The sequence below is a fragment of the Haliotis rufescens genome, unplaced genomic scaffold (genome assembly GCF_023055435.1).
Source record: "Haliotis rufescens isolate VD_foot unplaced genomic scaffold, xgHalRufe1.0.p SCAF_13, whole genome shotgun sequence".
NCBI lineage: Eukaryota > Metazoa > Mollusca > Gastropoda > Lepetellida > Haliotidae > Haliotis > Haliotis rufescens.
In genome coordinates, this window is record NW_025963813.1 from 2,359,036 (window position 1) to 2,386,980 (window position 27,945).

At 41.0% G+C, this 27,945-nt stretch overlaps 1 protein-coding gene across 1 annotated transcript; it reads left to right on the plus strand.

Moving 5' to 3' along the window:
• Positions 1 to 519: 519 nt before the first annotated feature.
• On the plus strand, positions 520 to 27,824 carry LOC124115470 (dnaJ homolog subfamily C member 16-like). The gene is made up of 13 exons (XM_046476476.2): positions 520 to 724; positions 6,161 to 6,227; positions 7,555 to 7,757; positions 8,391 to 8,524; positions 9,893 to 10,077; positions 10,804 to 11,064; positions 12,432 to 12,562; positions 12,814 to 13,006; positions 15,926 to 16,117; positions 18,504 to 18,571; positions 19,131 to 19,280; positions 20,128 to 20,292; positions 20,925 to 27,824. The coding sequence occupies exons 1-13, from the start codon at positions 567 to 569 to the stop codon at positions 21,307 to 21,309; spliced, it is 2,292 nt and encodes a 763-aa protein (XP_046332432.2). The 5' UTR covers positions 520 to 566; the 3' UTR covers positions 21,310 to 27,824.
• Positions 27,825 to 27,945: the final 121 nt, after the last annotated feature.

Sequence of the window (27,945 nt, forward strand, 5' to 3'; positions counted from 1 at the left end):
TGAGGCCATACTTACTATGGCCCATAATACTGAATAAACATATATATATGTCTGTCTGTCACCTCACAATGGGGGGTTCTTTTGAACGCAACAACATGTGGCGTAGACATACCAAGAAAAATATCCCGAAATTTGGAATTAAAACCTGCAATCATCGGGGTATAATATTATAAGTACCAGACGTCTGTGCCACCGGTGCCTCCTTGGTATGAACACGAAATTAATAATATCATTCAGAGTGGATTTTTCATTTGATAGCTGGTGTGTTTGTGAAAGGGAGAGGGCATTGTTTTTGCCAAGATTAAATATTCATAAATACTCTTGAGTCAGCTGTGCAAATACATAAAACCAGATACGATATAATATCTATAAATAATAAATAAATTAATCTATAATATGGTCTCTGATAGAACCAAGAATGATCTCTGAAGGATGTCTATTTTAATAACATTTTCAAAAATCGTTTCAGAATTCCATTCCAACTTTTCTTTGAACCACAACCGGAAGTATACTATTATGGCAGGTGCTTGCTGAGTGCCGGTGTTATTTTGCATGTTGTCACAGAAATGAAGAGTGTGACGATGAATTCTGTGGCTGTGCTTTCAGTGATTGCTTGTTTCATTGTCGTTACATATTGTTATGATTTGTACGAAACACTTGGAGTGGGAAAAGGCGCCAGCAGTCAGGAAATCAGGAAAGCTTACAAAAAGATGGCCAGGGAATGGTAAGTTCGTGATAGCATTATCGTCATATTATGCAATGTTCTCCATTAGCCTATCGCGATGTAACATTCGATTGCGTGAGCGAGGTGAAAAGCAAGGAATTTCTCGTGATGCGAGAAAAATCCAAATCTCCTTGTGTTTTTTTGTTGCAATTAGTAGGATTATGATGAATATGAGAAAATGAATAAGACTTCAACATCCAAAGATCCCACTGGCAAAAATTTTCACTACCAATTTAGATTACGCTTTTGAATATATTGTATCCATGTAACTGTGTAAACTACATCATTGACGGTGTAACCTATATGTGTAAATTTAATAATACTAAGCATGCTAAGTGATAGACCTATGTCTAAAGGGAAGTTTAACAATGCTCCAACTCGTTTCGCCGATAAACATTTTAATTTGCCCGCATAATCACCTGATGCCAGTTAGCATCAACTACCCAAAAAACTGGAGTTCGGACTAGCGAGGGGGCAACTGGGGGACCTTGTTGACAGCGAAGGGGAATATCCCTTGAGTCCTCACACTTGATTAGATGATTCTTACTGGAACCTTTCACCGTGCAAAATCTGTCTGCTTGTGTAGATATGTATGTTCAATTATGTAGTTAAGTACATAGCAAATACGCTCATTTTATTTTTGCAACAAAGAAGTTCAGCATGTTCAGTTCAAATGCTCAAAACAGCAAGGACCCATATTTTTCCGGCAAATTGCATGATACAATAATTACTGCTCCCATCTTGGGAGCACCTTTAGAATACAGTAGCACAACTTCTCGTGAGCACGATCTCTGCTATAGGTCACATGTCGCAAAGACAAGCAACCAGCAATAGTGAGAATCTGTCGGACGCAACTTGCGACCTTCGTATTGTTAGCCCGACAGCTAACTGACTGAGCTGCGTCCACACTGTGAAACAAAGAGCAAATTTACCTGGTCATGCCTACGACATTACGGAACTGAACAAAAAGGGTGGAATGGGTGATGGACACTTACAAAGGTTACGGGTAGGCATGGTGTCTAGTGACTTTAGTCTACGAACACTTACGAATGATCACGATGCCATTTGGCACACTCATCCCATTCCGTAATCTACAAGAAACCGAGTGGCGGAGGAATGATCTGATATGGCGCGAACTGAAAACGGCTCCAGACGTCGAACTCGCGAGCGCGCATCAATGACATGGTATTTAAAAAATCGTTGGGTGGATTTTGTGACAGAAAAGTGTGGTAGGGAACACTGTAAGGATGATGGGGATAATAGTAAGGAAAGAGTTCGGGGTAACCTACCCTAACACTGGCGACATTTGGAAGTGTTCAGCACCAATATAATATCCCTAATAAACTGCATTCTTGTGCGTAATAATGAAAATTAAGGAACCAAAAAAATAATATATGTATATTAGTTCCCATTTATAACCATGATAACCATTTTAGCCACTTGAATTATGAGAAAAACAAAATAAAGAATATATAAAAAATAAAAGTGCTTTCATAAACTAGCGTTTGCTATAAAATGAGCTGCCGCAGGCTATTTTTAGTAAACAAATATTCAAAACTCTCAACACCGCTGGGCGTATTCAAAGACATTGCTGTGTGGAGATGATAGATCACTGGGAGGAGCTTATGCACACTTAATGACCCCTGACGTCACAGGGCATTGTTTTGCCTGTTTGACTAGCAACAAAATGCTACAAATTACGTTATAGTGTATTGTCACGTGTTTGAAAGGTTTGTGGTACTGTATTCTAAAGGTAGGACCCATCTTGCTTTCCATGTTTCATGTTATAAAGATACACCTGTGTATATGTCGTCATAAGCTTGATGCTCAGTTAACAAATTTATTACAGGTATAATAAGTAGCAGAACCACTCAGATTACCTGACAAGGACTATACAAAATAACCGTGATAACTCAATAAAAGTTCACCAAGCCTCTGAGGGTGTCAAGGATATATTGCAATCAGCGGTTCGCATTAGCCATTTCTCGTTGTCTGGGGGAATTATTCAATCTAAGATTGGGTTATAAATCCAGGTCTGATGTGGTGAATGTGTTACATGTTATGAAATGTTAAGTGGCAGCGCAACAGGAGAGGAATGGTCAGTTGAGTTGCAAAAAATATCGTTCAAATGATTAACCGATTATAATGGGTCGTCAAAACGCACCTGTACAAAGGACCATGGTACAAAGTCCTGAATGCTTTCCATGCTGATCACACCTGCAAGTCCAGACAGACGCCACCCACACAACACGGTGTCTTTGTTTTTTGCGATTGCATCATAGGCCGACACGAGCCAGCGAGCATGTGTTGTTTTAGCGAAAGTACTCTACTCAGCGCTAATGAGAGCTGTTATTTGGTGTGTGATTGGATTAATGTAAGGTTGGATTAAGGTGAGGATTCTCCTGTAAACCTAACAGAGGACATTTTCTTTAGATATAAATCCACTGATGCTTGAGAGGAGGGGGTGTCACATTCATATTGAGTTGCATTTTGGGGTAGGGGCCGCGGTCACATTCTTTTGGAGATGCATTAATTTCACGATATACAGTATTCCTAACTGTTTCAGTTCGGGGTCGACATCTCTGCATTCAGTTTCTGGAATTCTCTCAAAATATTCCTGGCCAGTTTGGCTAGCTAACCTTAAAAGTTACATGCCAGTTTCAAATTTCACTAACCATGGAAACTGCACTGACCATTTTATTTGTTCATGCTCCCGTATTTGCTTCTGTTTCTCTTCATCACTCAATTTGCACTTAAGATATGGACCAGTCACAAGGTGTGCTGTTGTGACATTTTGAATGGGTTACAGATTCAGGGTCAGAGTTCAACTGTCAAAATAGAAGTGAAACCATTCATTGTCCGCGCAATATTTGACGTAAGTTGGTTATGTAACAAGGCTTCTGATTGGTTAAACTGCAAATCAAAACATGTTTTTTATATGGAGTGTTACGATCACTCAAACAAGAAGAAGGGGTGACTTTAATCTCACGACCTCGATTATTGATATTTCTTTGAGTTTTGATGGTTGTATTGATGTACAGAAACGGGAGAAATTTTTCAAGAGATGTGTAAAAAGGTCACCGTTAATATTTCAGTGGGCTGTCGGGCTAGGGACATTTTATTAAATTAAGATATTTCAGAATCTTTGCTATAAGCCACAGGCTATTGGGCAGGCAGCTATTTTGCCCACTGTCTGGATTGGGTGTGTCTCCACCAGTATCGCGGTGATGTCTTGTTGTGAAAATGAGTCGTATTCCATGATCATGTTAACAAGAAGTGTACAATCATATTATTTTAGATAGATTGATACGCAGCAGTTCAAGTGTATGAAAAGGCTTCTTTTACCAAACTGTTTGTTGATTTGAATGATTGACATTTGTATCAATTAATGAAAATAGTTGCCGCATGACAAGCTCTAATTTGGAAATCAGCCACAGTAATTATTTCTTGTCTTGTCATGGTCTGGGTATTTGTTCAATCAGATTATTACTAATGACTAATGTACTGTTGTAGTCATCATGATGAAAATTCCTTTAACAAGAACAGTTACCATAGTTACACTAACAGTGTAGCAAGTGAAATATACAGTAACCATGGTACCTGCAGTTGATTCAGTGCCAGAGTTCTAATTTATATTTCCTTGTTTTATACACGTCCTTGCAAAGAGGAAAATAGTTTCTTTCACTTTTTTAAAGATTAATTTCCTTAATCATCATAAGCATGATTAGGGCTTTGTATTTAGAAAAATGTGTGTTGCAATATATTGCGCTACAGGTATCTTTATTGTGTTACATATTGCGAAATATTGGGAGCTGAAGTGTTTGATTGATGTTAATTGTACTTTTTCTACATACTAAGTAAAAATCGCTGACTAAGGTATTTGAAGTATGCAAATACAGTGATATAAGTGAGTTAACGCTTGACAGAAAAATCCCTTTCTGATGTACACAGAAATTCTGTGAACAGTTTAGCTTAAGCAATACGTACACTTTGAAAAGTGTATTGCAGTATACCAGTACACTGGTTGTACCATGCAAGCCTAGTCCTCATTGATCATGTCAATCCGTGTTATTACCGCAAACCAATTTCGAAATATTTGTTTCAATAAAACTTTAATAGAAAAGGAAATTGATAAAATCAATTCATTTCAATCAACAGATTAAATAGCATTTTTCATAATTTTTAAAACAAATTTGCAAAATTTATTCGTTTGCCCTGACCTACCCATGATCCAACTAAAACATTTAAATAATATGATTAACATAATAAAATGGAGAACATGTACATTGACGTGGGTATATCTATTTTTGAGTCTATGGGACTCTTGGTAGTAATGTTTGGGGGGTCCACCAGGCTGGTGGCAGGATTCCCTTGATCATGTTGGTTTCCAAGAATTTCAGGGGCGGTCAGGTAGCCAAGTGGTTAAAGCGTTTGCTCATAAAGCCAAAGACCCGGGTTTGATTCCCGACATGGGTACAATGTGTGAAGCCCATTTCTGGTGTCCCCCGCCGTGATATTGCTGGAATATTGCTACAAGCGGCGTAAAACCGTACTCACTCACTCACTCCAAGAATTTGACTGATACAGTGATCATGGTGTTGATGTAAGGTGGTTGCACTTGTTCAGGAGCCTCAAGTCTATTACGGTATGCATGGTGAAGATGGGGACTTCCATGGTAGACTGAAGAGAATCAAATGCTCAAACAGAGATGTTTATGTCTTATAAGAAAGGAAATGTCAGATATTTGTACCATGTGATATACAATTTTAATTAATGATTCAAACACCCATCTGTTTGGACTCAGATTGCAAATTATTCGTGTCCATTCTCAATTCTGTCAACATTCATGTGTATATGACTCATTGTTTTGCTTCCACTAGATAACCATGATAACATATTTTATATAAACCTACCGTCACTTTTGACAATAGTATTGTCAGTATTTTGCTGTCTCATAGAAACCTTGTGTGAAGGTACAACAAGTGTGTGTTTTTACATCTGAATTGTAAAGCGTGCTAGGAGGTTTTACGGTGAATATAAGACCTGCTAGGCAGTTTTGTTACAAGAGATGCTCAGCTAAAAGATAGATGCCATAAAACAATTTTTGCAAAGTAAGGCCCCTTAATTCTTGTTTTACTGAGTGAAGAGTGGTTAAAATGGGGATAAGATGTCTCAGAAACTATTGATGCCGTAAGTTTTCTTTTCTCTGGACTGCCCCACCCCTTTCTCTATGTATTGTAATGTGTCCCATATCGGGGAATAGTGATAACGCTGTTTACTTGTTTTATAATCATGATAATATTTCATATTTCTGTTTGAAGTCAATAGATGTTTGTCAGCATAGTGAGAGTTAGCATTTATGGCAGTGATTTTTTATATTTATCAACATTTTACATGTATGTCACCATGATCACATTGATCCACACTGTTTTCCAGGCATCCAGACAAGAATGACGCCCCAAATGCTGCTGACGTATTTACGAAGATAAATGAGGCTTATGAGGTGAGTTCCTGACGAAGTGATCAGCAAAGATAATTACAACATATCATCCTTGGAGGTGTCAGCTGATGGAATGCATGTCATCCTTACAGAAAACGTTTTTAGATACCAGGGTTTTCTTTTGATGCAATGTGTTCACTTATAACATTTTTTGTGAGTTTTTTAGCTCACCTGACTGAAAGTCAAGAAAGTTGAGGTCATGTCCTGTGTGTCAGGCGTCTCTACATAAACCATTGAACCAATGAAGTTGAGACCTGTTCCCACCTGTTCCACTAATTTGTTCAAGAGGTTTGAATCTGATTTTCAATATGGCCACCAAGACAGCCATATTGAAAACACTATTTATGGCCATTACTCAGTCATATTAGTTCAAAATGGAATGAAATTTGGTATGTTTAGTGGTGGGGCACAACAAATAAGTTCCGTTTTTTGTGTGATATTTTACATTTTGACCTTATGTGGATTTGGGGTGGTCGGGTTCGCTCATCAGGTCAAAGACCCGGGTTCAATTCCCTACATGGGTACAATGTGTAAAGCCCATTTCTGGTGTCCTCTGCCATGATATTGCTGGAATATTGCTAAAAGCGGCGGACAACCATACTCACTCATCCATGTGGATTAGTCCTTTGCATTTACAGTGTTCACCATGTTCACTGGAAGCTGAACCTTCTCATGGCCATTAGTCAGCCATCTTCTTTCAGAATGTAATAAAATTTGGTATATGTAGTGGGGCTCTAGATTTGTGCCATTTTCGTGTTGTACTTTTTGTTCTTTGTTTGACCATTGCAGTATTTACTCTTTTCACTTCACATGACCATAATGACACTCTTCAAATTAAATTCAGCATTCTTAGGGCTAAAACAAAAAAATCTGACTCTGCAGAAATGGTAAGTTAGCCTCTTTCTTGAAGGTACATGTATTTATCATGATAAGTTTTTGTAGACCTATGCCAATACATGACCGCGTTTAGCTTTATGAATACTGAACAATTCCTGCTGCATCACAGTGTATGTCCACAAGGTCTTCCCAGTGACGCAGAACAATGAGGGCCTCTGAAGTCCGGGGTAGAATAGGTCTTCAGCAACCCACACTTGCCGTAAAAGGCGACAATGCTTGTCGTAAGAGGCGACTAACAGGATCGGGTGGTCAGGCTCGCTGACTTGGTTGATGCATGTCATGGATCCCAGTTTCATGGATCGATGCTCATGATGTCAATCACTGGATTGTCTGGCCCAGACTCAATTATTTACAGACTGCCGTCATATAGCTGGAATATTGCTGAGTGTGGCCTTTAACAACAAACAAACACTTTCTTTTGATTGTGTTTCAGACTTTGAGTGACCCAGAGAAGAGAAGCACCTATGACAACTATGGCTATACTTCGGCCAGTAACAACGAGGGTCGCAACCACAATTTCCGCCAACAGGGGTTCGCTCCCTTTGACAACTTCTTTGGAGGGGGAGGAGGTGGTGGAGGATTCCGATTTTCTTTTGGTGGCGATTCCATCATTGAAAAACATCGAATTACTCTACGGTGAGTTTCTGGGCTGTTGCCTTGGTGATGTCCAGGGCACCATTCCACACAGCGATCTTACGCTTTTTGGCTGTCGTAAGCCTAGGTTAAAGTATGGGAGTTACGATCATCTTAGAGCTATGACTATAATAAGCTTATGTTAAAGTATGGGAGTTACGATCATCTTTGAGCTATGACTATCATAAGCCTATGTTAAAGTTGGGGAGTTACGATCATCTTTGAGCTATGACTATCATAAGCCTATGTTAAAGTTTGGGAGTTACGATCATTTTAGAGCTATGACTATCATAAGCCTAGGTTAAAGTATGGGAGTTACGATCATCTTAGAGCTTTGTAGAAAACACAGGCCCCTGGTTTATGTGTTGGCCCATATCTTATACCATATGTTAATATTTTTTTATTATGAGTGGGTTTTTCTGTGGACATGGTGGAAGGCCTCGTTACGGTTGCGTTGCTGGAGATGATGCCATGTGTGTCTTCAAGCCAGGTGTAGAACAAAACAATGGGAAGGCAAATAACATGAACAACAGTGTCCATTTTAATGTTACCAGATCTCATTAATGAGATTATCCAGTCATGATTGTTGTCTTCCTCAGTTTGTAACCACGGTAACGATAATTTACTCTATTTCAGCAATTTTGAGACGAAGGTGGTGCCGGAGAGTTTCACTCGGCCATGTTTTATGTACGTCTACACCAGTTTCTGCTTCGACTGCCTGAGGATTGAGCCGTACATTGAGAAGATCATCATGGAGCTACAGAGCGTGGGTGAGTATATCCGGGTCATGTTCCGCTCTCAATGCAATCATTTTAGGAAGCTGACATCTGATTGGCTGAGCACATTCTTAAAGTATATTATTCATGTTAATCGGTCAAAGGTCACTCAGGGGTCACCTGGTGTGATATTCCAAGGTGGATTTGTCAGACGTTCAAAGGTCGTATTGGCATAAACTGTCTGATTTTAGTCAGATTGGGGTTTAACATAAGAAGTAGTCTTTTAAGACTGGCATCACTGGCTCTCCTCCCTTTGAGACTGCCTCCGTGGTCTTGTGGTAGAATGGAAGGTCCGGGGTTAGATCCCCGACTGCGTCATACCAAAAGACATTAAAAGGGGCTAAAACAAGGACTAGTTTATCTCGGAGTCAGTATACTGTGTCTGAGTATTTATGTTAAACTGCGGCATGGTATCTCAGTGAGCTGGCACTATAAATCGGCATCAATCCATGCTAGTACAGGCCGCCACACACACACATGGATGCACCTCACTATATAAGTGCAATAATCTTAAACCCAATTTCACCTCACCTCCTCCTGATGACGACCCACATCTGACCCACGGCTGATCATCCTTGATGTTTCAGTGAACTGCATCTCCATTCCTATTATGATATACAACATGGACCCCACTATAGCGTTATCTGGAGTCCACTTCAAATGAAACATCACTGAAAATAATTGTCCGATCAAATTCACTGTTCTTTCTTGACTGAAAAAATGTCTTTATGACCAGTCCCTGAAGGCTGAAGGATCACCCAAACTATACAGAGAAAGAGGCTTCAATGTTAGTTTAACATTACTGCATTAATGAAGTGTTACAATTCAATGTTAAAAACCCTCGGAAAATAAGAACTTTTTAAAGAATGTCAATTCTGAAGTGATGATTTGCCTGCCAAGGGTACTTTGTTTGCTTGCTTTGCTGGTTGTGATGTGGCCCCTTCCATCCACCTCCTCATTCTGCGTCTTCCACCCCACACTCTACGTCTTCTGCCCCCAGAGGGGGCACGGGTGGCCCAGTCTAAGGCGCCGTGATTCACTGTGCAGAGTTGTGTCCCGTGGGCACGCCAGAAACCTATGATTGTGGGTTTGAATCCTGGTCCGCCCCAATTATGTTTCTAGGTTTGTCAGCACCATACCCTTGCTCATGGGTTTCACCGAAGTGGTAAACATCTGAGACCTGCATCACTTCGGGCTTTCCTCCCACATTAAGCTGACATTCCGTGATATAACTGGAATACTGTTAAAAGCGGTGTTAACCCAAACTCACTCACACTCACTCTGCCCCCAGAATCTGCGTCTTCCACCCCTCAGTCTGCGTCTTCACCCCCCTCACTCTACGTCTTCCCCTTCCACCCACAGGTCTGTGTGTTGGAGCAGTTCATGACATGCACAGTCAGGGTGTGGTCAGTCACCTCCGGATCAGCCACGCCCCTGCCATCCTTGGCATTGTCAATGGCCGACCAGTGCACTATAAAGGCGGGATCAGCATGAACATGCTGCGAGAGTTTGTCCGAGGCTGGTTCCCCAAGAACACTCTCCATACGGTAAGTCATTTGAGGCTGAAGGAATTCTATATTTCAGTCAGGTGTGTTTCATCTATTTCCATTCAAAGAAAGGTGCCACTGGTAGTCCAGTCAACTGAAGGGATGTTTTTTGCTTGGGGGGAGGTGGGGGGAATTCAGGGTCAGAATAGGTCTATTGGATGGTCATGCTCGATAACTTGTTTGATTGTGTGTCATCGTACCCCAACAGTTTGACATGATGCTCACATTATCAAAACTGGTTTGTCTGACCTTGGCTTGATTATTTCTGACCGCCTCTGTGGTCTAGTGGTAGAGCGTCAACCCGGAGAGCGGAAGGTCCGGGGTTCGATCCCCGGACGCGTCATACCAAAAGACGTTAAAAGATGGTACTTGTTGTTACCCTGTCTTGCGCTCAGCATTAAGGGGCTAAAACAAGGACTGGTTGGCTCGGAGTCAGTATACTGTGTCTGAGTGGGGTATTCATGTTAAACTGTGGCATGGTATCTCAGTGAGCTAGCACTATAAATCAATCCGGATTAGTACAAGCAGCCACACAAACACACACACGTACATGCACGTCGCTATAAAAGTGCAATAATCTTGGACGCAACGTTAAATCCCATTTCACCTCACCTTGATTATTTCTCAGTTGCTTTGATATACATGTAGCTGGAATATAACCGTGATAACAAGCTCTGTTGTAAAAACTGAATCTACAGAACTGGATCACAACATTGTATTGTGCAGGTTAATGACAAAAACTACGATGAGTTCCTGAGTGGCTGGGCGGACAACAGGGTGCGAGCTATCTTCTTCTCCCAGAAAGATCAGCCATCTGCCCGGTTCCTGGCGCCAGCGTACTACTACCGGGAGTACGTGAAGAGTGGCTACGTCAACACACACTCACCGGGGGCAGCTCGGATCATGAAGATGTTCGGCGTCAATCACAACCGAGAAACACTCCTCATGTTCAACGAGGAGGTTTCTTCTCCTGTGGCCTCTGTTGCTGTAAGTATTACTGTAGATGTCATTGTTGCTGTAAAAATGTATAACAGTGGATACATATTCTGTGGATCGATGCTCATGATATTAATCACTGGATTGTGTGGTCCAGACTCTATTATTTACAGACCGCTGTCACATAGCTGGAATATTGCTGAGTGCAGTGTTAAACAACAAACCAACCAACTGTAGCAACATTTACTGTACAGATTACGGTAGAACAGGGATAGATTTAGCAACAAATTTGTATGTAGCCAGCAGGGATTGCTCCTCTTGAAAGTTATTGGCCCTTTTCAAAGCTAGCTTGCCTACAACTAAATGTTAGAGCTCCTCACCCCTGCGACGTTATTTCCTGCCCTCTGAGATTAAATCTTGGCTTCCATTTGCCTCATTTCATGGGGATTTATGAGCAAATAAAGAAGTTGTTGTACACAACATGACAAAATGGCGTCCGGTTGTCTTTCTACTGAGATGATCCAATGAAGCAAATTAAGTATACACGGAGAAGGGGTGAACTTTTGACTAGCCAGATGGGCCATCTACTTTACAATTCAGCAAGCCCTTTGTATTTCAAACTGGCCACGGGCCAACAGGCCAGCAGGTAAATCGCCCCTTGTAGAAACATATAATTTATGTTTCATAGTGTGATGACAGTCAAAACAGGAATTTATGGCTATGATTTAATTGAGGTAAAGCTTCCATAATTCTGTCGATGAAGGTGAATTTAATGTTGGTTAAATGTTAGTCCACAAAAACCTGTTATTGATGGTCATTGTTGGACACCGGTGTGCACCGGAAATGTGACTCCATATCAATGCGACTCCCCCCACCCCCTCCCCAGTGGAAATAGCACCGCTTATTAACACTGAGAAAAGCACTTCTGTAAAAACAATAAACAATGTTTTCCTAAAAATCAACACACAGTTTATATGTTTACTCTGTTGACTGGCATTAAGGATGTTCCAAGGGAATAAAATAATTGAACCAACAACCATGACAACAGTACACTGATTGGTATGCGCAGAAGGTGTCAACAAGCTTGACACAAGTGGGTAGAACTCTTGACCCAAGCAGTGATAACCTCGCTGGATGCATATTGTGTAATTCCTATTGTTATACTTGTTACAACAACTGCTCAATATACCGTGTTTGTGTTATTATTCAAGTTGGTATTTCCGCAAGTGTGCAGTGAGGCCATCTTTTTGTCCATAGTCATTTTGGAGACATAAATGCGAAGTTAATTAATGCAAGCAAAGACCACTCACATTTTTCGCATTTTATTCACGGTTGCGTTAATTTCAAGATTTACCGTACTTATATCATGTGTTTGTTTCTGTTTTCCGATACTCATAGGATGTGTTTGTTTCTGACAGATGCAGCAGTTACCGAGGAAGACATTGGATGAAGTGATCGAGTCCAACAAGTTTCTGCTGCTGCCACGACTGTCGTCACAGAAGTTCCTGGACACGCTTTGCCCAGCAGAACCCAAGCTAAAAAGAAGGAAGTAAGAACTACTTTATCTTCCAATAAACCTGTCTGATGAACTTGGTACCACCATCTGAGGTCACCAAACAGGAACTCATTTTGAGATCCATACATCATCTCAAATGTCCCCCGAGTTTATCCTTAATTTGGATATCAACATGTTCAAATTCTAGAAATTTTGTACCAAAATTAATAATTCAGTCTTCATGTTTTCAGATGATAATGTACTTATTAAGTTACGCCAACTTAAGAAATTATTCCTGTTTTCAGATTTTGTGTTGTCTTGGTAACCAAACAGTCGGTTGACCATGACCCCCATAGGGTATCCTTCAGGAATTTTGCACAGTCCAAGAAGTTCTCTGATGACAAGGTTAAATTTGTGTACATTTACGAGGACACCCAGCACAAGTTTATCAGCACTCTCACCAAGGGCAATGTCACCAGGAAGGAAAGCACAGTTGAGGTAACTTTCGGGGATTTCTATTGTCAACATATCACAGGCTTGTAATTTGTTTACAATATGTTGCTCCCTCACCCATGAATACATACAATCTTACTGAAATCTTGAGGACATCCCATTAGGTCACGTCTGAACGACCTTTCATCAGATCAGTTGGAAACTGTTTTTTAATTTTGCAACTTCAAACGTGGTATTCCAAACAACAGTTACAGGCTCATAGTCTATCTCTTGCTTCAATCGAAATTTTGAAACTTTCCATAGCCCATGATAAGTACTGCCATACAATCTCGGCCATCTCTTTTCTTATATCTTTCACATCAATTATTTTAGTGGCCATTATGTGCTATAATGTTGCCATCTGCAGTGCTAGTGGCCATTATTTATATGCTTTAATGTTGCCATATACTGTCTGAGTGGCCATTATCATGATTATGTGCTATAACGTTGCCATACACTGTGTGAGTGGCCATTATCCGGATTATGTGCTATAATGTTGTCATCTGCAGTGCAGGTGGCCATTATTTATGTGCTATAATGTTGCCATACACTGTGCGAGTGGCCATTATGTGCTATATGTTGTCATCTGCAGTGCAGGTGGCCATTATTTATGTGCTATAATGTTGTCATATACTGTGCGAGTGGCCATTATGTGCTATAATGTTGCCATCTGCAGTGCAGGTGGCCATTATTTATGTGCTATAATGTTGCCATACACTGTGCAAGTGGCCATTATGTGCTAAAATGTTGCCATACACTGTGCGAGTGGCCATTATGTGCTATGTTGCCTTCTGCAGTGCAGGTGGCCATTATTTATGTGCTATAATGTTGTCATATACTGTGCAGGTGGCCATTATGTGTTATATTGTTGCCATCTGCAGTGCAGGTGGCCATTATTTATGTGCTATAATGTTGCCATATACTGTGTGAGTGGCCATAATGTGCTATATTGTTGCCATCTGCAGTGCAGGTGGCCATTATTTATGTGCTATAATGTTACCGTCTACACTGCAGGTAACCATTATTTATGTGCTATAATGTTGCCATATACCATGATACAGTCAAGTCTCGTTAATCCGACATCGTTGGTTGCACATGATTGTGTCGGATTAACGAGTATGTCGGATTAACGAAATTAAGTGATTTGTGATCGAAAATCGGACGTCTTCACGATAGATAATCACCGTGTGTACCTTGTAATAAAATCATTAAAAACGAAATATTAATATTGTTATGTTGTTTATTCATTCATTCCTTAATCTATAATTAATGACTATGCAAAAATAATAATAATTTTCCCATTTATGCATAACAATAGAGACATTACTCACTGAATTTATCACATGATCAACGACACACGTTTCCTCGTGTAAATGCAAGTGCTACTGTCTTAACAACTTGCTTCATCCACTTAAAATAGTCTGTCAGTGCGTGTCAAAACACGGGGTTGTGTACTCGTGGTCAGATGACCACAGAGTACGCTGATCACTGTGTCGGATTAACGAGACTGATTAATGAGTGATTTCGGCAATTCGTTGCAAATTAGGTGTGTCGGAGTCGGAGTGTGAGAATGTCGGATTAACGGGACTAAATAGCACTGAATCAATCGGTTCCCATCATTTGTGTCGGATAAAGCCGAGTGTCGGATTAACGAGTGTCGGATTAACGAGACTTGACTGTATACTGTCCGAGTGGCCATTATGTGCTATGATGTTGCCATCTGCAGTGCAGGTGGCCATTATTTAAGTGCTATAATGTTGCCATTCACTGTGCAAGTGGCCATTATGTGCTATAATGTTGCCATACACTGTGTGAGAGGCCATTATTTATGTGCTATAATGTTGCCATATACTCTGAGAGTGGCCATTATGTGCTGTGATGTTGCCATCTGCAGTGCAGGTGGCCATTATTTATGTGCTATAATGTTGCCATACACTGTGTGAGTGGCCATTATGTACTATAATGTCATCTGCAGTGCAGGTAACCATTGTTTAAGTGCTATAATTTTGTCATATACTGTGCGAGTGGCCAATATGTGCTATAATGTTGCCATATACTGTGCGAGTGGCCATTATTTATGTGCTATAATGTTGCCATATACTGTGTGAGTGGCCATTATGTACTATAATGTTGCCATCTTCTGTGCAGGTGGCCATTATGTATTTGCTATAATGTTGCCATATACTGTGCGAGTGGCCATCATATGGTTTAATGTTACTATCTACTCTGCAGGTGGCCATTATTTATGTGCTATAATGTTGCCATATACTGCATGTACTGTGCAGGTGGCCATCATGTGGTACAATGTTATTATCTACTGTGCAGGTGGCCATCATGTGGTATAATGTTACTATCTTCTGTGCAGGTGGCCATCATGTGGTATAATGTTACTATCTACTGTACAGGTGGCCATCATGTGGTATAATGTTACTATCTACTGTGCAGGTGGCCATCATGTGGTATAATGTTACTATCTACTGTGCAGGTGGCCATCATGTGGTATAATGTTACTATCTACTGTGCAGGTGGCCATCATGTGGTATAATGTTACTATCTTCTGTGCAGGTGGCCATCATGTGGTATAATGTTACTGTCTACTGTGCAGGTGGCCATTATGTGGTATAATGTTACTATCTACTGTGCAGGTGGCCATCATGTGGTATAATGTTACTGTCTACTGTGCAGGTGGCCATCATGTGGTATAATGCTACTGTCTACTGTGCAGGTGGCCATCATGTGGTATAATGTTACTGTCTACTGTGCAGGTGGCCATCATGTGGTATAATGTTACTATCTTCTGTGCAGGTGGCCATTATGTGGTATAATGTTACTTTCTACTGTGCAGGTGGCCATCATGTGGTATAATGTTACTATCTTCTGTGCAGGTGGCCATCATGTGGTATAATGTTACTATCTTCTGTGCAGGTGGCCATCATGTGGAGGATGGACAGCCAGAAGTTGAACTATGAGTTCCTGGAGTCTGGCTGGAGCATCAACAGTGAGCGTGTGGGGGCATCACGGGAACAGCTGGAGGCACGGCTCCACACCCTCCTCACCTCAGACCGACTTCTCCCCTACAAGGCTATCTTCACAGAGCTCTACAATGAACATGCACTGGTGAGGACATCCATCTCTGCTTCAGTACAATGGAGTGTTGAATCTAGGGTATTTTAGTGCCTGTTTTAGCAAAACGCAATCCATGGTCAATTTTATATATCCACAAAGCTTCAGTTCATTTCGTGCAGAGGGTGAAGGGTGCGGAGTGTAGTATGAACATGATGAGGAGAAACAGTTATTAGATGTGCATATCTGGACTTGGCTGTTGTCAACCTCAAGGGGGTTAATGTGCAGATCTGGACTAGGCCCCTGTCTACCTAAAGAGGGTTAATGTGCAGATCTGGACTGGGCTGTTGTCAACCTGAAGGGGGTCAATGTGCAGATCTAGACTGGGCTGTTGTCCACCTAAAGGGGGTTAATGTGCAGATCTTGTCTGGGCCCCTGTCTACCTAAAGGGGGTTAATGTGCAGATCTAGACTGGGCTGTTGTCCACCTAAAGGGGGTTAATGTGCAGATCTGGATTAGGCTCCTGTCTACCTAAAGGGGGTTAATGTGCAGATCTGGACTTGGCTCCTGTCTACCTAGTGAGGTTAATGTGCAGATCTGGACTAGGCTCCTGTCTACCTAAAGGGGGTTAATGTGCAGATCTGGACTGGGCTCCTGTCTACCTAGTGAGGTTAATGTGCAGATCTGGACTAGGCTGTTGTCAACCTCAAGGGGGTTAATGTGCAGAACTTGACTGGGCCCCTGTCTACCTAAAGGGTGTTAATGAGCAGATCTGGACTAGGCTGTTGTCAACCTAAAGGGGGTTAATGTGCAGATCTAGACTGGGCTGTTGTCCACCTAAAGGGGGTTAATGTGCAGATCTGGACTAGGCTCCTGTCTACCTAAAGGGGGTTAATGTGCAGATCTGGACTGGGCTCCTGTCTACCTAGTGAGGTTAATGTGCAGATCTTGACTGGGCCCCTGTCTACCTAAAGGGTGTTAATGTGCAGATCTGGACTAGGCTGTTGTCAACCTAAAGGGGGTTAATGTGCAGATCTAGACTGGGCTCCTGTCCACCTAAAGGGGGTTAATGTGCAGATCTGGACTGGGCTCCTGTCTACTTAGTGAGGTTAATGTGCAGATCTGGACTAGGCTCCTGTCTACCTAGTGGGGTTAATGTGCAGATCTGGACTTGGCTCCTGTCAACCTAAAGGGGGTTAATGTGCCGATCTGGACTAGGCTCCTGTCTACCTAAAGGGTGTTAATGTGCAGATCTGGACTGGGCTGTTGTCCACCTAAAGAGGGTTAATGTGCAGATCTGGACTGGGCTCCTGTCTACCTAGTGAGATTAATGTGCAGATCTGGACTATGCTCCTGTCTACCTAGTGAGGTTAATGTGCGATCTGGACTTGGCTCCTGTCTACCTAAAGGGGGTTAATGTGCAGATCTGGACTAGGCTGTTGTCAACCTAAAGGGGGTTAATGTGCAGATCTAGACTGGGCTGTTGTCCACCTAAAGGGGGTTAATGTGCAGATCTGGACTGGGCTCCTGTCTACCTAGTGAGGTTAATGTGCAGATCTGGACTTGGCTCCTGTCTACCTAAAAGGGGTTAATGTGCAGATCTGGACTTGGCTCCTGTCTACCTAGTGAGGTTAATGTGCAGATCTGGACTGGGCTCCTGTCTACCTAGTGAGGTTAATGTGCAGATCTGGACTAGGCTCCTGTCTACCATGTCTACCTAGTGAGGTTAATGTGCAGATCTGGACTTGGCTCCTGTCTACCTAAAAGGGGTTAATGTGCAGATCTGGACTGGGCTCCTGTCTACCTAGTGAGGTTAATGTGCAGATCTGGACTGGGCTGTTGTCTTTCTAAACATGCTGAAAAGGTTTATCTGAAATGTTGAGTTGCTTTCCTAAAGAGGCTGACCGTTTGGTTTTTTATGTTGGCCCTAAAATAATAGGAGTGTTCAATTAGTATGCCTGACTTGCCCGACCTGTGAACATATAGTGTCAGGCAAGTGGGAAAAGTTATTTTAGTTGCCCTTTGGCAAGTATGAAAATTGGCTGTAGTAAGTTTGAAATTTAGAACATGCCTCATGTATTTGTCAACTGCAGATAAAGTATGTGACTAGCCATTTTTCTCTTCTGCACATCTCCCATTATCTGTTGCTTCAGTTATAAAGATTTGTTGTCTAATTGCAGTTTTCTTCTTAATTCTTACTTAGCAGGGCAAGTTAAAAATAAGGCTGGGCAAGTAGCATTTGTAAGCTTATTTGACTGTGGGCAAATAGGAAATTTGGTATTTGAACACCTGTATTTTTGTCCCTCATTTTACACAAGAAATTGTTTGCAGGACATATTGACAACCAGGTCTATCTCCAACAGTCTGAATAGATTTACTAGTCCAGGGCTTACAGAATAGCATCTTGCATATAACTTTAACACATCCATTGTGATTTCAGAGTTTGCTGACAAGGATATTTCACAAGCTCTTTGACTGGGCAGACAGACTCTTCTTTTTTGCTTTTAGGTAAGTGCTGGTAACCATGGTAACTTGTACCACGATGTTCATGCTGGGTATTACCAGAACAGAGAAATCTCAAGTTTCCCATGCTTGTCCCTGTTGGTAGTTCATGAGCAAAAGTGAGTGAGTGAGTGAGTGAGTTGGGTTTAATGCCGCTTTTAACAGTATTCCAGTTATATCACGGCGTGTCAGCTAAATTTTGGATTAAAGCCTGAAGTGATGCAGGACTTAGACGTTTACCACTTCGGTGAAACCCACGAGCACGGGTATGGTGCGGTCTGGTGTGGTCTGGTGTGGTGTGGTCTGGTGAGGTGAGGTACATGTACACAACCTAGTCCAAGATAAATATGTGTGAGATATCAGTTTTAGTTATCATGACATAATGGGATAGCCCATGGAAACCCTGTGCTGGTACAAAATATAAGTGTATAATCATGATGAAGTCTACTTGTCAGTTTGATTAAGAATGACAGAGTAGAAACATCCCTTTGACAAATGTTGAATGTTGTTAATGTACAAGTATTCCAGCCCAAGTATGATAAGATGACATTGCGTGTGCTTCCAGCTATGACGGGATGACGCTGATGACCGTCATGTTCGCTGTCTTGTTCGTCATCCTGGCCGGCTACTCCATGCAGAAGTTGGCCAGTGTGGAACACGACAAGGTCAAGAGGCAGATGGATGCCAAGAAGAGGAACATGCGCCCTCCTTCCAGGTAGGCAGATAACTCACACTGGAATATGGGCAGTAATACTCCAATGGGGGGACAACTCTTTCCATTTACACTGGAAAAAGTTAGTAATACTCCAATAGGGGGACAACTCTGTTGATTTACACAAGAATAAAGGCAGAAATATTCCGTGGATTCGCACTGTTAAATCGGGAGAAATACTCAAATGGGGAGACATCTCTGTGGATTCACGATGTAATATTGGCAGAAATACTCCAATGGGGAGACAACTCTGTTGATTCAAACTGGAATATGGGCAGTAATACTCAAATGGGGAGACTACTCTGTGGATTCACACTATTGTATTGGCAGAACTACTCAAATGGGGAGACTACTCTCTGGATTCACACTCTTGTATTGGCAGAAATACTCAAATGGGGAGACAACTCTGTGGATTCACACTATTGTATTGGCAGAAATACTCAAATGGGGAGACAACTCTGTGGATTCACACTATTGTATTGGCAGAAATACTCAAATGGGGAGACAACTCTGTGGATTCACACTATTGTATTGGCAGAAATACTCAAATGGGGAGACAACTCTGTGGATTCACACTATTGTATCGGCAGAAATACTCCAATGGGGAGACAACTCTGTGGATTCACACTATGGTATCGGCAGAAATACTCCAATGGGGAGACAACTCTGTGGATTCATATTAGAATATCGGCTGTAATGTTGCTGGAATATTGCTGACTATATCGCAATACCAATACCTGTAACACAATATTTTGAGCCATACAAATATTTTACCAATACACAGCCCTATTAACAGAGATTCACTGTCATGTGGATGAAACGTACGTAAAACTATTATCTGTTATTCCAGCACGCCGGACAACCAAACAATCCATCTGTACGACCTGAGGTTCGAGACGTACAAGAATCTGGTGGCTGAGGCAGACACAGGCCTCACCATTGTCATCTTCGTCAACGAGACATCAAAAGAGCAAATGTTGACACGCTTTGCCCAGATCATGCAGCCATATTCCAGGTAGGTTGTGGTTATGATCAGCTTGGAGGATCAAGCAACCCTTTTGTCAGAACAATAGCCAATTGTGTCCCTTAGAAGTGCCAGGATTAAATATCAGTGGGTTGAACTCCAGATTCCTCCTGATGATGATCTTTGTTTTGTTTATCTATGTACTGAACATGTCAGGTGTGTTTAAACTGAACTCACTCGAGGGCTCAAGATTCCTTGTATTAGTGTGGCAGTGGTTAAAGATAATGGCACTTTGACAATTATTATTACACAATTGAAATAAATTCCTTGTGTTTAATCATGTTAATGGGCACACATTAAAAGAAAAGAAAAACTCGTACAGACAGGGGGACTTGCAAATCAGTAAACTGGAACAATACACAGTAAATTAGCATAGGAACATGCTTAATATACAGTAGGACTCACAAAATATCTTTCCTCTTTGGCACAGATAACATACAAAAGTTCCAAAGGGCTCATCTTTTTATTAGTGGCACACTGAAATCTGAAAGTCATCCTTTTCTTCATTGATAAAGATGTCGTTTAAGAAGTTAGAGTTCACTTCACTGTTGATCATGTTGATGAAACTTCCTTTCACAAAAGCGTTTCTAACCGTGCACTGACTGCTACCTCATGTGCTGCAGGTACAGTGCCCTGACCTTCGCCTACCTTCAGCTGGAGTACTACATCAGCTGGTACCAGCACCTTCTGGAGCTCAGCCTAAACTTCAAGGTCAAGCTCAACAACATCAACATCAACAGCTGTGTCGGCACCGTCCTCGCCATCAACGGCTACCGCAAATACTACTACATCTTCCACCCGAAGAAGGCGCGGCAGTGGATGAAGGAACACAATAATCTTTCAAGGGCCATCGGTTTCCTTGACGACGACTCCGATTCCGACAAGGAACAGGACAATATGGACTTCAGTAAGAAATATCTCAGTGGGTTGGCCATGTGGATGGATCGTATATTTGATGGCTCGGCTGTTAAGGTCCGACTAGATTACTGGCCTGAGATGTGTTCATGATGTTTGTGATGTGTACTAGTTTATTCTATTTATTTATGTGATCAAGCATTTACACATAATTGCTCATTACAGAAGAGTAGTTATTTACCTCATTTGTTTTCCTTTTCATATTTCTTAAAACGTTTTTTCTGGTCTTTAAGATGAAAGTATAAACAGATTTTTTCTAGATCAGGGTTAAATATTTTTAGTGTAAATATAGTTAATATTGAAATGGCACTTGAAGACAAGTTGGTGCCTGCAGATCACATTTGGCAATCATGCTTGTGATGATATTTAAGGTTTGAGGCCAGTGATAAATGTACAATTAAATTGGACAAACACAAGGAAATTGATGAACATACTTATGCACAGTGTGATTCACAAATTTAACCTGGAAGTCAGAAAATGAAAAGGATATTATAGATCTCAACAGAACGAAGGAAGAAACTTTCTAAGTTAGATGTTCCTTTTTGGCAAAGTTCCGAAAGGCTCATCTTGAGTGGCTCACTGATATTGGAAAGTAATCTCTCTTCATGGAGAGAGGGAGACCGAGTTAGCTAGGCTTTGAATTCACCGTATTGATGAAACTTTCTTAAACGTTTATTCGGCATTCCATTAAACATGTTAAACGTATAATATGTGATTGATTAATTTGTTTGAGCTGTTGTTGGCAGATTCCTTAATAGGCAATCCACACGACATAATCTGTAATGCAATGTAATATGTGTAAGCTCAGATTATTCAGTATTATGTTGTTATGCTTGTTTCAAGAGATGTGCAGTGTGTTCTTTGAGAGTGAACTACTCTGTGAGAGTGAACTACTAGATCTCCCTTCATTTCACAGCCAGTTGTTACGCTTTTAGCGGAAGTGGAGAGAAAGAACCTTGTCCTAGTCCTAAGGTGACCCTTGTGTCTGTAGGACATGGCTGTTCTTGTCCTAGTATGACCCTTGTGCCCTTGTGTCTACGGGACATGTAGGGCATGGCTATTCTTGTCCTAGTATGACCCAAGTGCCATTGTGTCTACAGGACATGTAGGACATGGCTATTCATGTCCTAGTATGATCCTTGTGTCTACAGGACATGTAGGACATGGCTATTCTTGTCCTAGTATGACCCTTGTGTCTACAGGACATGTAGGACATGGCTATTCTTGTCCTAGTATGACCCAAGTGCCCTTGTGTCTACAGGACATGTAGGGCATGGCTATTCATGTCCTAGTATGACCTTTGTGTCTACAGGACATGTAGGACATGGCTATTCATGTCCTAGTATGACCGGTGTACCCTTGTGTCTACAGGACATGTAGGACATGGCTATTCTTGTCCTAGTATGACCTTTGTGCCCTTGTGTCTACAGGACATGTAGGGCATGGCTATTCTTGTCCTAGTATGACCCTTGTGTCTACAGGACAAGTAGGACATGGCTATTCTTGTCCTAGTATGACCTTTGTGCCCTTGTGTCTACAGGACATGTAGGGCATGGCTATTCTTGTCCTAGTATGACCTTTGTGCCCTTGTGTCTACAGGACAAGTAGGGCATGGCTATTCTTGTCCTAGTATGACCCTTGTGTCTACAGGACAAGTAGGACATGGCTGTTCTTGTCCTAGTATGACCTTTGTGCCCTTGTGTCTACAGGACATGTAGGGCATGGCTATTCTTGTCCTAGTATGACCTTTGTGCCCTTGTGTCTACAGGACAAGTAGGACATGGCTGTTCTTGTCCTAGTATGACCCTTGTGCCCGTGTGTCTACAGGACATGGACATTCTTGTCCTATTTTCGTGTGCCAGTGCTTCCTCATTTTCATGATTTGTATTTGAAGAAAACTTGATAAATGTTAGACAGATGTGCAATATTGTAGTGTAGTCAACATTTCAGGTTTAATTACAGTGGTTCTAACTCAGGCATGTAATTATATGATGCATCAGCAAGGACTAAACATGACTTTATGTTCCTTGTAGTTGGACATAGAAATCCACAGTTTCAAGTGGCTCGAGAAAGGCAGTCCATACTCACTACCTACAATAGTTTAGTATTGTTAGCCCTATCTATTTGAGATGCTTAAGAAGTCTGTCAGCCATTTGAACGCCTGGATGTAAAGACGTGTGATATGTATAGGAAGTTCATTATGTTCCGTGTTGTGAATATTGTCTCTTAAAAATGTCCTGAAGTATGTCCTCAGTCTCTCAGTAATGCCACTTGAATCACGCAGAGCTAACATGAGTGACGGCCTTATCAAATGCAGAGCAAGGACAATGTTTTGCCAAAGTAGAATGTCTTAAGTGATCGGCCCTGATCTTGATGATTAGTCGCTATATGGCCAAAATAATGCTGATGCAATGTTAAATTTTCATTCTCTCACTCACCGATAATTGATCATCAAATACTTCAAGGTCATCACGTAATTGAAGTAGGTGTCCTACCGGAGGTCAGGATTAATGACATAGAACTTAGGGCTGTAGTGAGCTTAAGTATCTATGCATTGAGATGCTTTGGGTTTGAGCCGCATCATGTTTCGTATCGCGATCACAGGCTTGTTAAGTAAGTTTCTTGTTTCTCTTTACCACATACCCCTAATACTACCCCTGACCCCTGACCCCTAATACTACCGCTGACCCCTAATACTACCGCTGAGCCCTAATACTACTGCTGACCCCTGACCCCTAATGCTACCGCTGACCCCTGACCCCTAATACTACCGCTGACCCCTAATACTACCGCTTACCCCTAATACAATCTCTGATTCCATTTTAAATTAATTTTAACCACTTTTAACAACTGAAATAACTTGTGATACTCAAATTCCGTGTTAGGATTCCATCTTTTGCACACACCATGACATTTTTAGTGTGCCAGACTTGCAGGGGATTGTAGCAGTGGTAACCATGGTCACAGCCTGTCTCATGTTCAGTCGCAGGAAGCCCTGAAGAGGCCACATGGTACATAAGAATTAAGTTTATTTTTGTCGATTTGTAACTTTAATATGAAAAGAGAAAATCCTCCCCCTCTAACCTGTCAGTTTTGAAAAAGGTAGTGAGAAACATGAGTATGTTTTAACAGGCCTTACTATCAAGATACAGAGACAAAGTGTTAGTTAAGCCCCAGAGCTGGTGGTATGTATCCTGATGTGGGCGGCTGAGATTGTGACCATCTGCCCAAATGTACAAGATGAAAGACTTGTGTGTCTTCGGTATTAATGTGTTGTCAGCAGGTCCTGACAAGCAAGTTCAGGCTGTCTCCTTTGTGTCATGGTATAACTGTATGTACATTTGTCTCTCCAAAATGTGAACACATTTCCTACCATGCCAACATTCCTATGATATATTACTCAATGTCCCACTGCCGGATGTTTGCTTGTAGACAACTGTTACAAAGACCTACAGTCCAACCTTGTTGTCCTAAACTCGGATGAGTTGAATCCCTGGTTGGGTTGAACTCACAATCCTGTCCATGTTAAACTCTAACTGTATTTACCATAGTCGACGTCATAAGCGTCCCGCTTTAATAAGTGCCCACGGCAATATTTGCTAATATATTGGCTTATGAAAAATCCCAATTAGCACCCATTCCGATGGATCAATGTACGCAAGACTTATTTATTCGTGTATTATATGTACTCGTGTGTTATATGCAATTATATTCTGGAAAAATATATTTGTCCTACATAAACATTTCAGGCTGTCAGCATAAACCATGAAATTTATCTTTCAACTCAATCTTTCAATTTTTTTCACCAAAATAATATTCTAATAAGAGCCCCTATTTCTAATTTTGAGAGCCCTGTGGGCGCTTTTTACATCAAATGCGCTATAAGTTATTTCAAACTGAATATGTCTACCTTGACGTCTCGAACTGTCTCGGACTTAATTTGTAGTCCCAAGAGTTAAAATAAATTTAACATGTTATGGGTCGAACTCAATTGTTTCTAAAACCACAAGAATTTATGTTAACCCAAACTTTTAGCGGTCACATGATTGTCATTATTATTCAAATGATTTGTACATTATATGCACAAAGTGATACGATGGCTTTCTGTTGGCTAATGGCCTTGTCAGGCAGTAATAAGGTTGAGTTGAATGTGTCAAACTCTAGTTAAGCCAACTTATTTCTATTGTACCCCAGTGTTCAAGACAACAAGGTTCGACTGTAAATGTGCACTGTGGGATGTGTATGCTTTTGCAGCATTTTGTTTTAAATTGTAAGTGTCTATTTTGTCTGTAATGCTGTTTACATCGTTGTGCACAGTTGTGTCTCTCAGACGTGCCAAAACATCTTTGATATTCAACTTCGGTTTACCTCGATTATCTTTCTACGTTTGTCAGCACCATACCCTTGCTAATGGGTTTCACCAAAGTGGTAAACGTCTGAGACCTGCATCATGTTGGGCTTTCCTCCCACATTAAGCTGACACGCCGTGTTATATCTGGAAGCGTGATTGTTCAAAGTGGTGTTAAACCCAACGCACTCACTCTATGATGTGCCAGACACCTATGACAATATTCAAATCCTGGTTCGCCCTGAGTGTTCCTTGGTTTCTAAGCACAGTACCTGTACTTGTGGGTTTCACCAAAGTGGTAAACTTCTCTGACCAAATACAGTTCAAAGCGGCATGAAACCAAAGTCACTCACTCACTCTCACATCATTGATGGTTATCAGGAAAGTAGTGAGGTCCAATCTCATTAAAATCAGATCTAAGTTCTCTGCCGCTAAACAAAGATCTGAGGATATCCCATAATGGGTCACATCAGAACAACCTTTCACAAACTTTGACCGATCACTGAAATGACTAACAAGAAGCCGACATCAGCCAATGAAAAAGCATCTCTCTCAAGCTTTACGGCACTCGTTTCAACCTGGCGACTTCCATTTCAGACTACGATTAAAATTTTGAAAACTGAACAAACGAACATTCCGGAATGTCTAATATATGATTGAAATTGTATAGCAGTGCGTCCCACATACTGTGCAACGCCTCCTCCGTTCAAAAGTTTATTCCTTGGAAGCGAGAGAGACAGATAATAAGTTTGACAGAATCATTGGTACGGGCCGTAACTGTCGTTCGGAATACCCTGTGTTAACATTTTCAAGGTAGCATGATTATGAAACACATTCCGACTGTCACTTTCATGATCTGGTAAGCGCCGCTTTGATTGGTCGGATGAAAAATCGTTCTGACGTGACCTGTAATGGGATGTCCTTAGATCTTTGTTTAGCGATAGTGAAAACTAAGATCTGATTTTAATGAGATTGTAGTGAGGCCAGAACAAAGAATCAGTACTGAGGTGAAACTAGACAAATAGTTTGGGACAGCTAAAGCATTAAGCGCTGTTCAGCAAATTGGGGCATCATGTCCCCTAGAATATTTGGCTTAACCTGTCATCTGAGGAATCTGGGAATTACTGTTTTGTGCTGAACTTTTGTAAAAAGTTTGCAGATTGATAGCTTTGTGGGTAGTTCATAGATGGACTTTGAATTGTCCTTGATGGATTTTTTCATAATTATCGATTGATACGGGTTATCACATCGATATTAACAATTTGTTGTCACTGATGGGTAAACACATTGAGAATTGGTTGTCCTTGATGGTTAATGGTAATCACTTTGATAGCAACAGCTAGTTTTCCTTGATGTGTAATCCAGTTCACATTGGTTGTCCTTGAAGGATAACGGTATCACTTTGACAGTAACAGTTGGTTGTCCTTGATGGTTAATGGTAATCACTTTGATAGCAACAGCTAGTTTTCCTTGATGGGTAATCCAATTGACATTGGTCATCCTTGATGGATAATATTAATCACTTTGATAGCAACAGCTAGTTTTCCTTGATGTGTAATCCAGTTCACATTGGTTGTCCTTGAAGGATAATGGTAATCACTTTGACAGTAACAGTTGGTTGTCCTTGATGGGTAATCCAATTGATGACCTTCTCCAAGCTGTATCATTTCTGTAATGATGGGCGAGTTCATCTCAAAGTTTGTGATATCCCATTAGTCATGATATGTATCTGTGCATTTCATAATTTTCTACTTTATTTTTACATACGTCTTGTAAATAAGTTTTTAAAATAGTTTTTTGGGAATGCGACAGGTAGCGTTACTCAGTTTCCCGTCTCACGGCTGTGAAGATGTTTTTGTGGGCATGATGCAGTGGTCGGTGTCTGTCAGTCAGTGGGTTAAATCAGAACAGTATAAGCAAACAAAGAACTTGGAATCTCAGGGACCTGGATATCGGCTAATACAACCCTCGTGAAAGGATTCTGTGCAAATATTATTTTTGACAAATCAGGAAAGTAATTATCCTCAAGTTACAAAAACAGTTCAAACTAAAAAACATAAAGCTATTCTTTGAAATTGGGAAAAAGCTGCACTAAATTTGTTACATTTCTGTCAGACACCAGGCACAATGATTTCCCATTGTTGGAAAATGGCGAGAAAGTGACACGTATCTGTTGAAAACAATTTGTTAAATTGGTCTGGCCAAGTAACTAAAAAAAAAAGAAAGAAAAAAAGAGTCTTGTGAACAAAGTGACATGATACATATTTATCTGGAGTATATGGTTTCCTGTGTGTTAAATTTGTGTGTATGAACTTTGAGGCTCCAGAAATGTTTTATTTGTGATATTAGAAACATTGTGTGTATAATTATCAACATATCAT

What these genes read in the sequence shown, in the direction of transcription:
- LOC124115470 (XM_046476476.2), top strand. Translation starts at nt 567, where the DNA reads ATGAAGAGTGTGACGATGAATTCTGTGGCTGTGCTTTCAGTGATTGCT. An exon ending in CCAAGAACACTCTCCATACG is followed by an intron (nt 10,078 to 10,803) that starts GTAAGTCATTTG and finishes TGTATTGTGCAG; the next exon opens with GTTAATGACAAAAACTACGA. An exon ending in ATCATGCAGCCATATTCCAG is followed by an intron (nt 20,293 to 20,924) that starts GTAGGTTGTGGT and finishes CATGTGCTGCAG; the next exon opens with GTACAGTGCCCTGACCTTCG.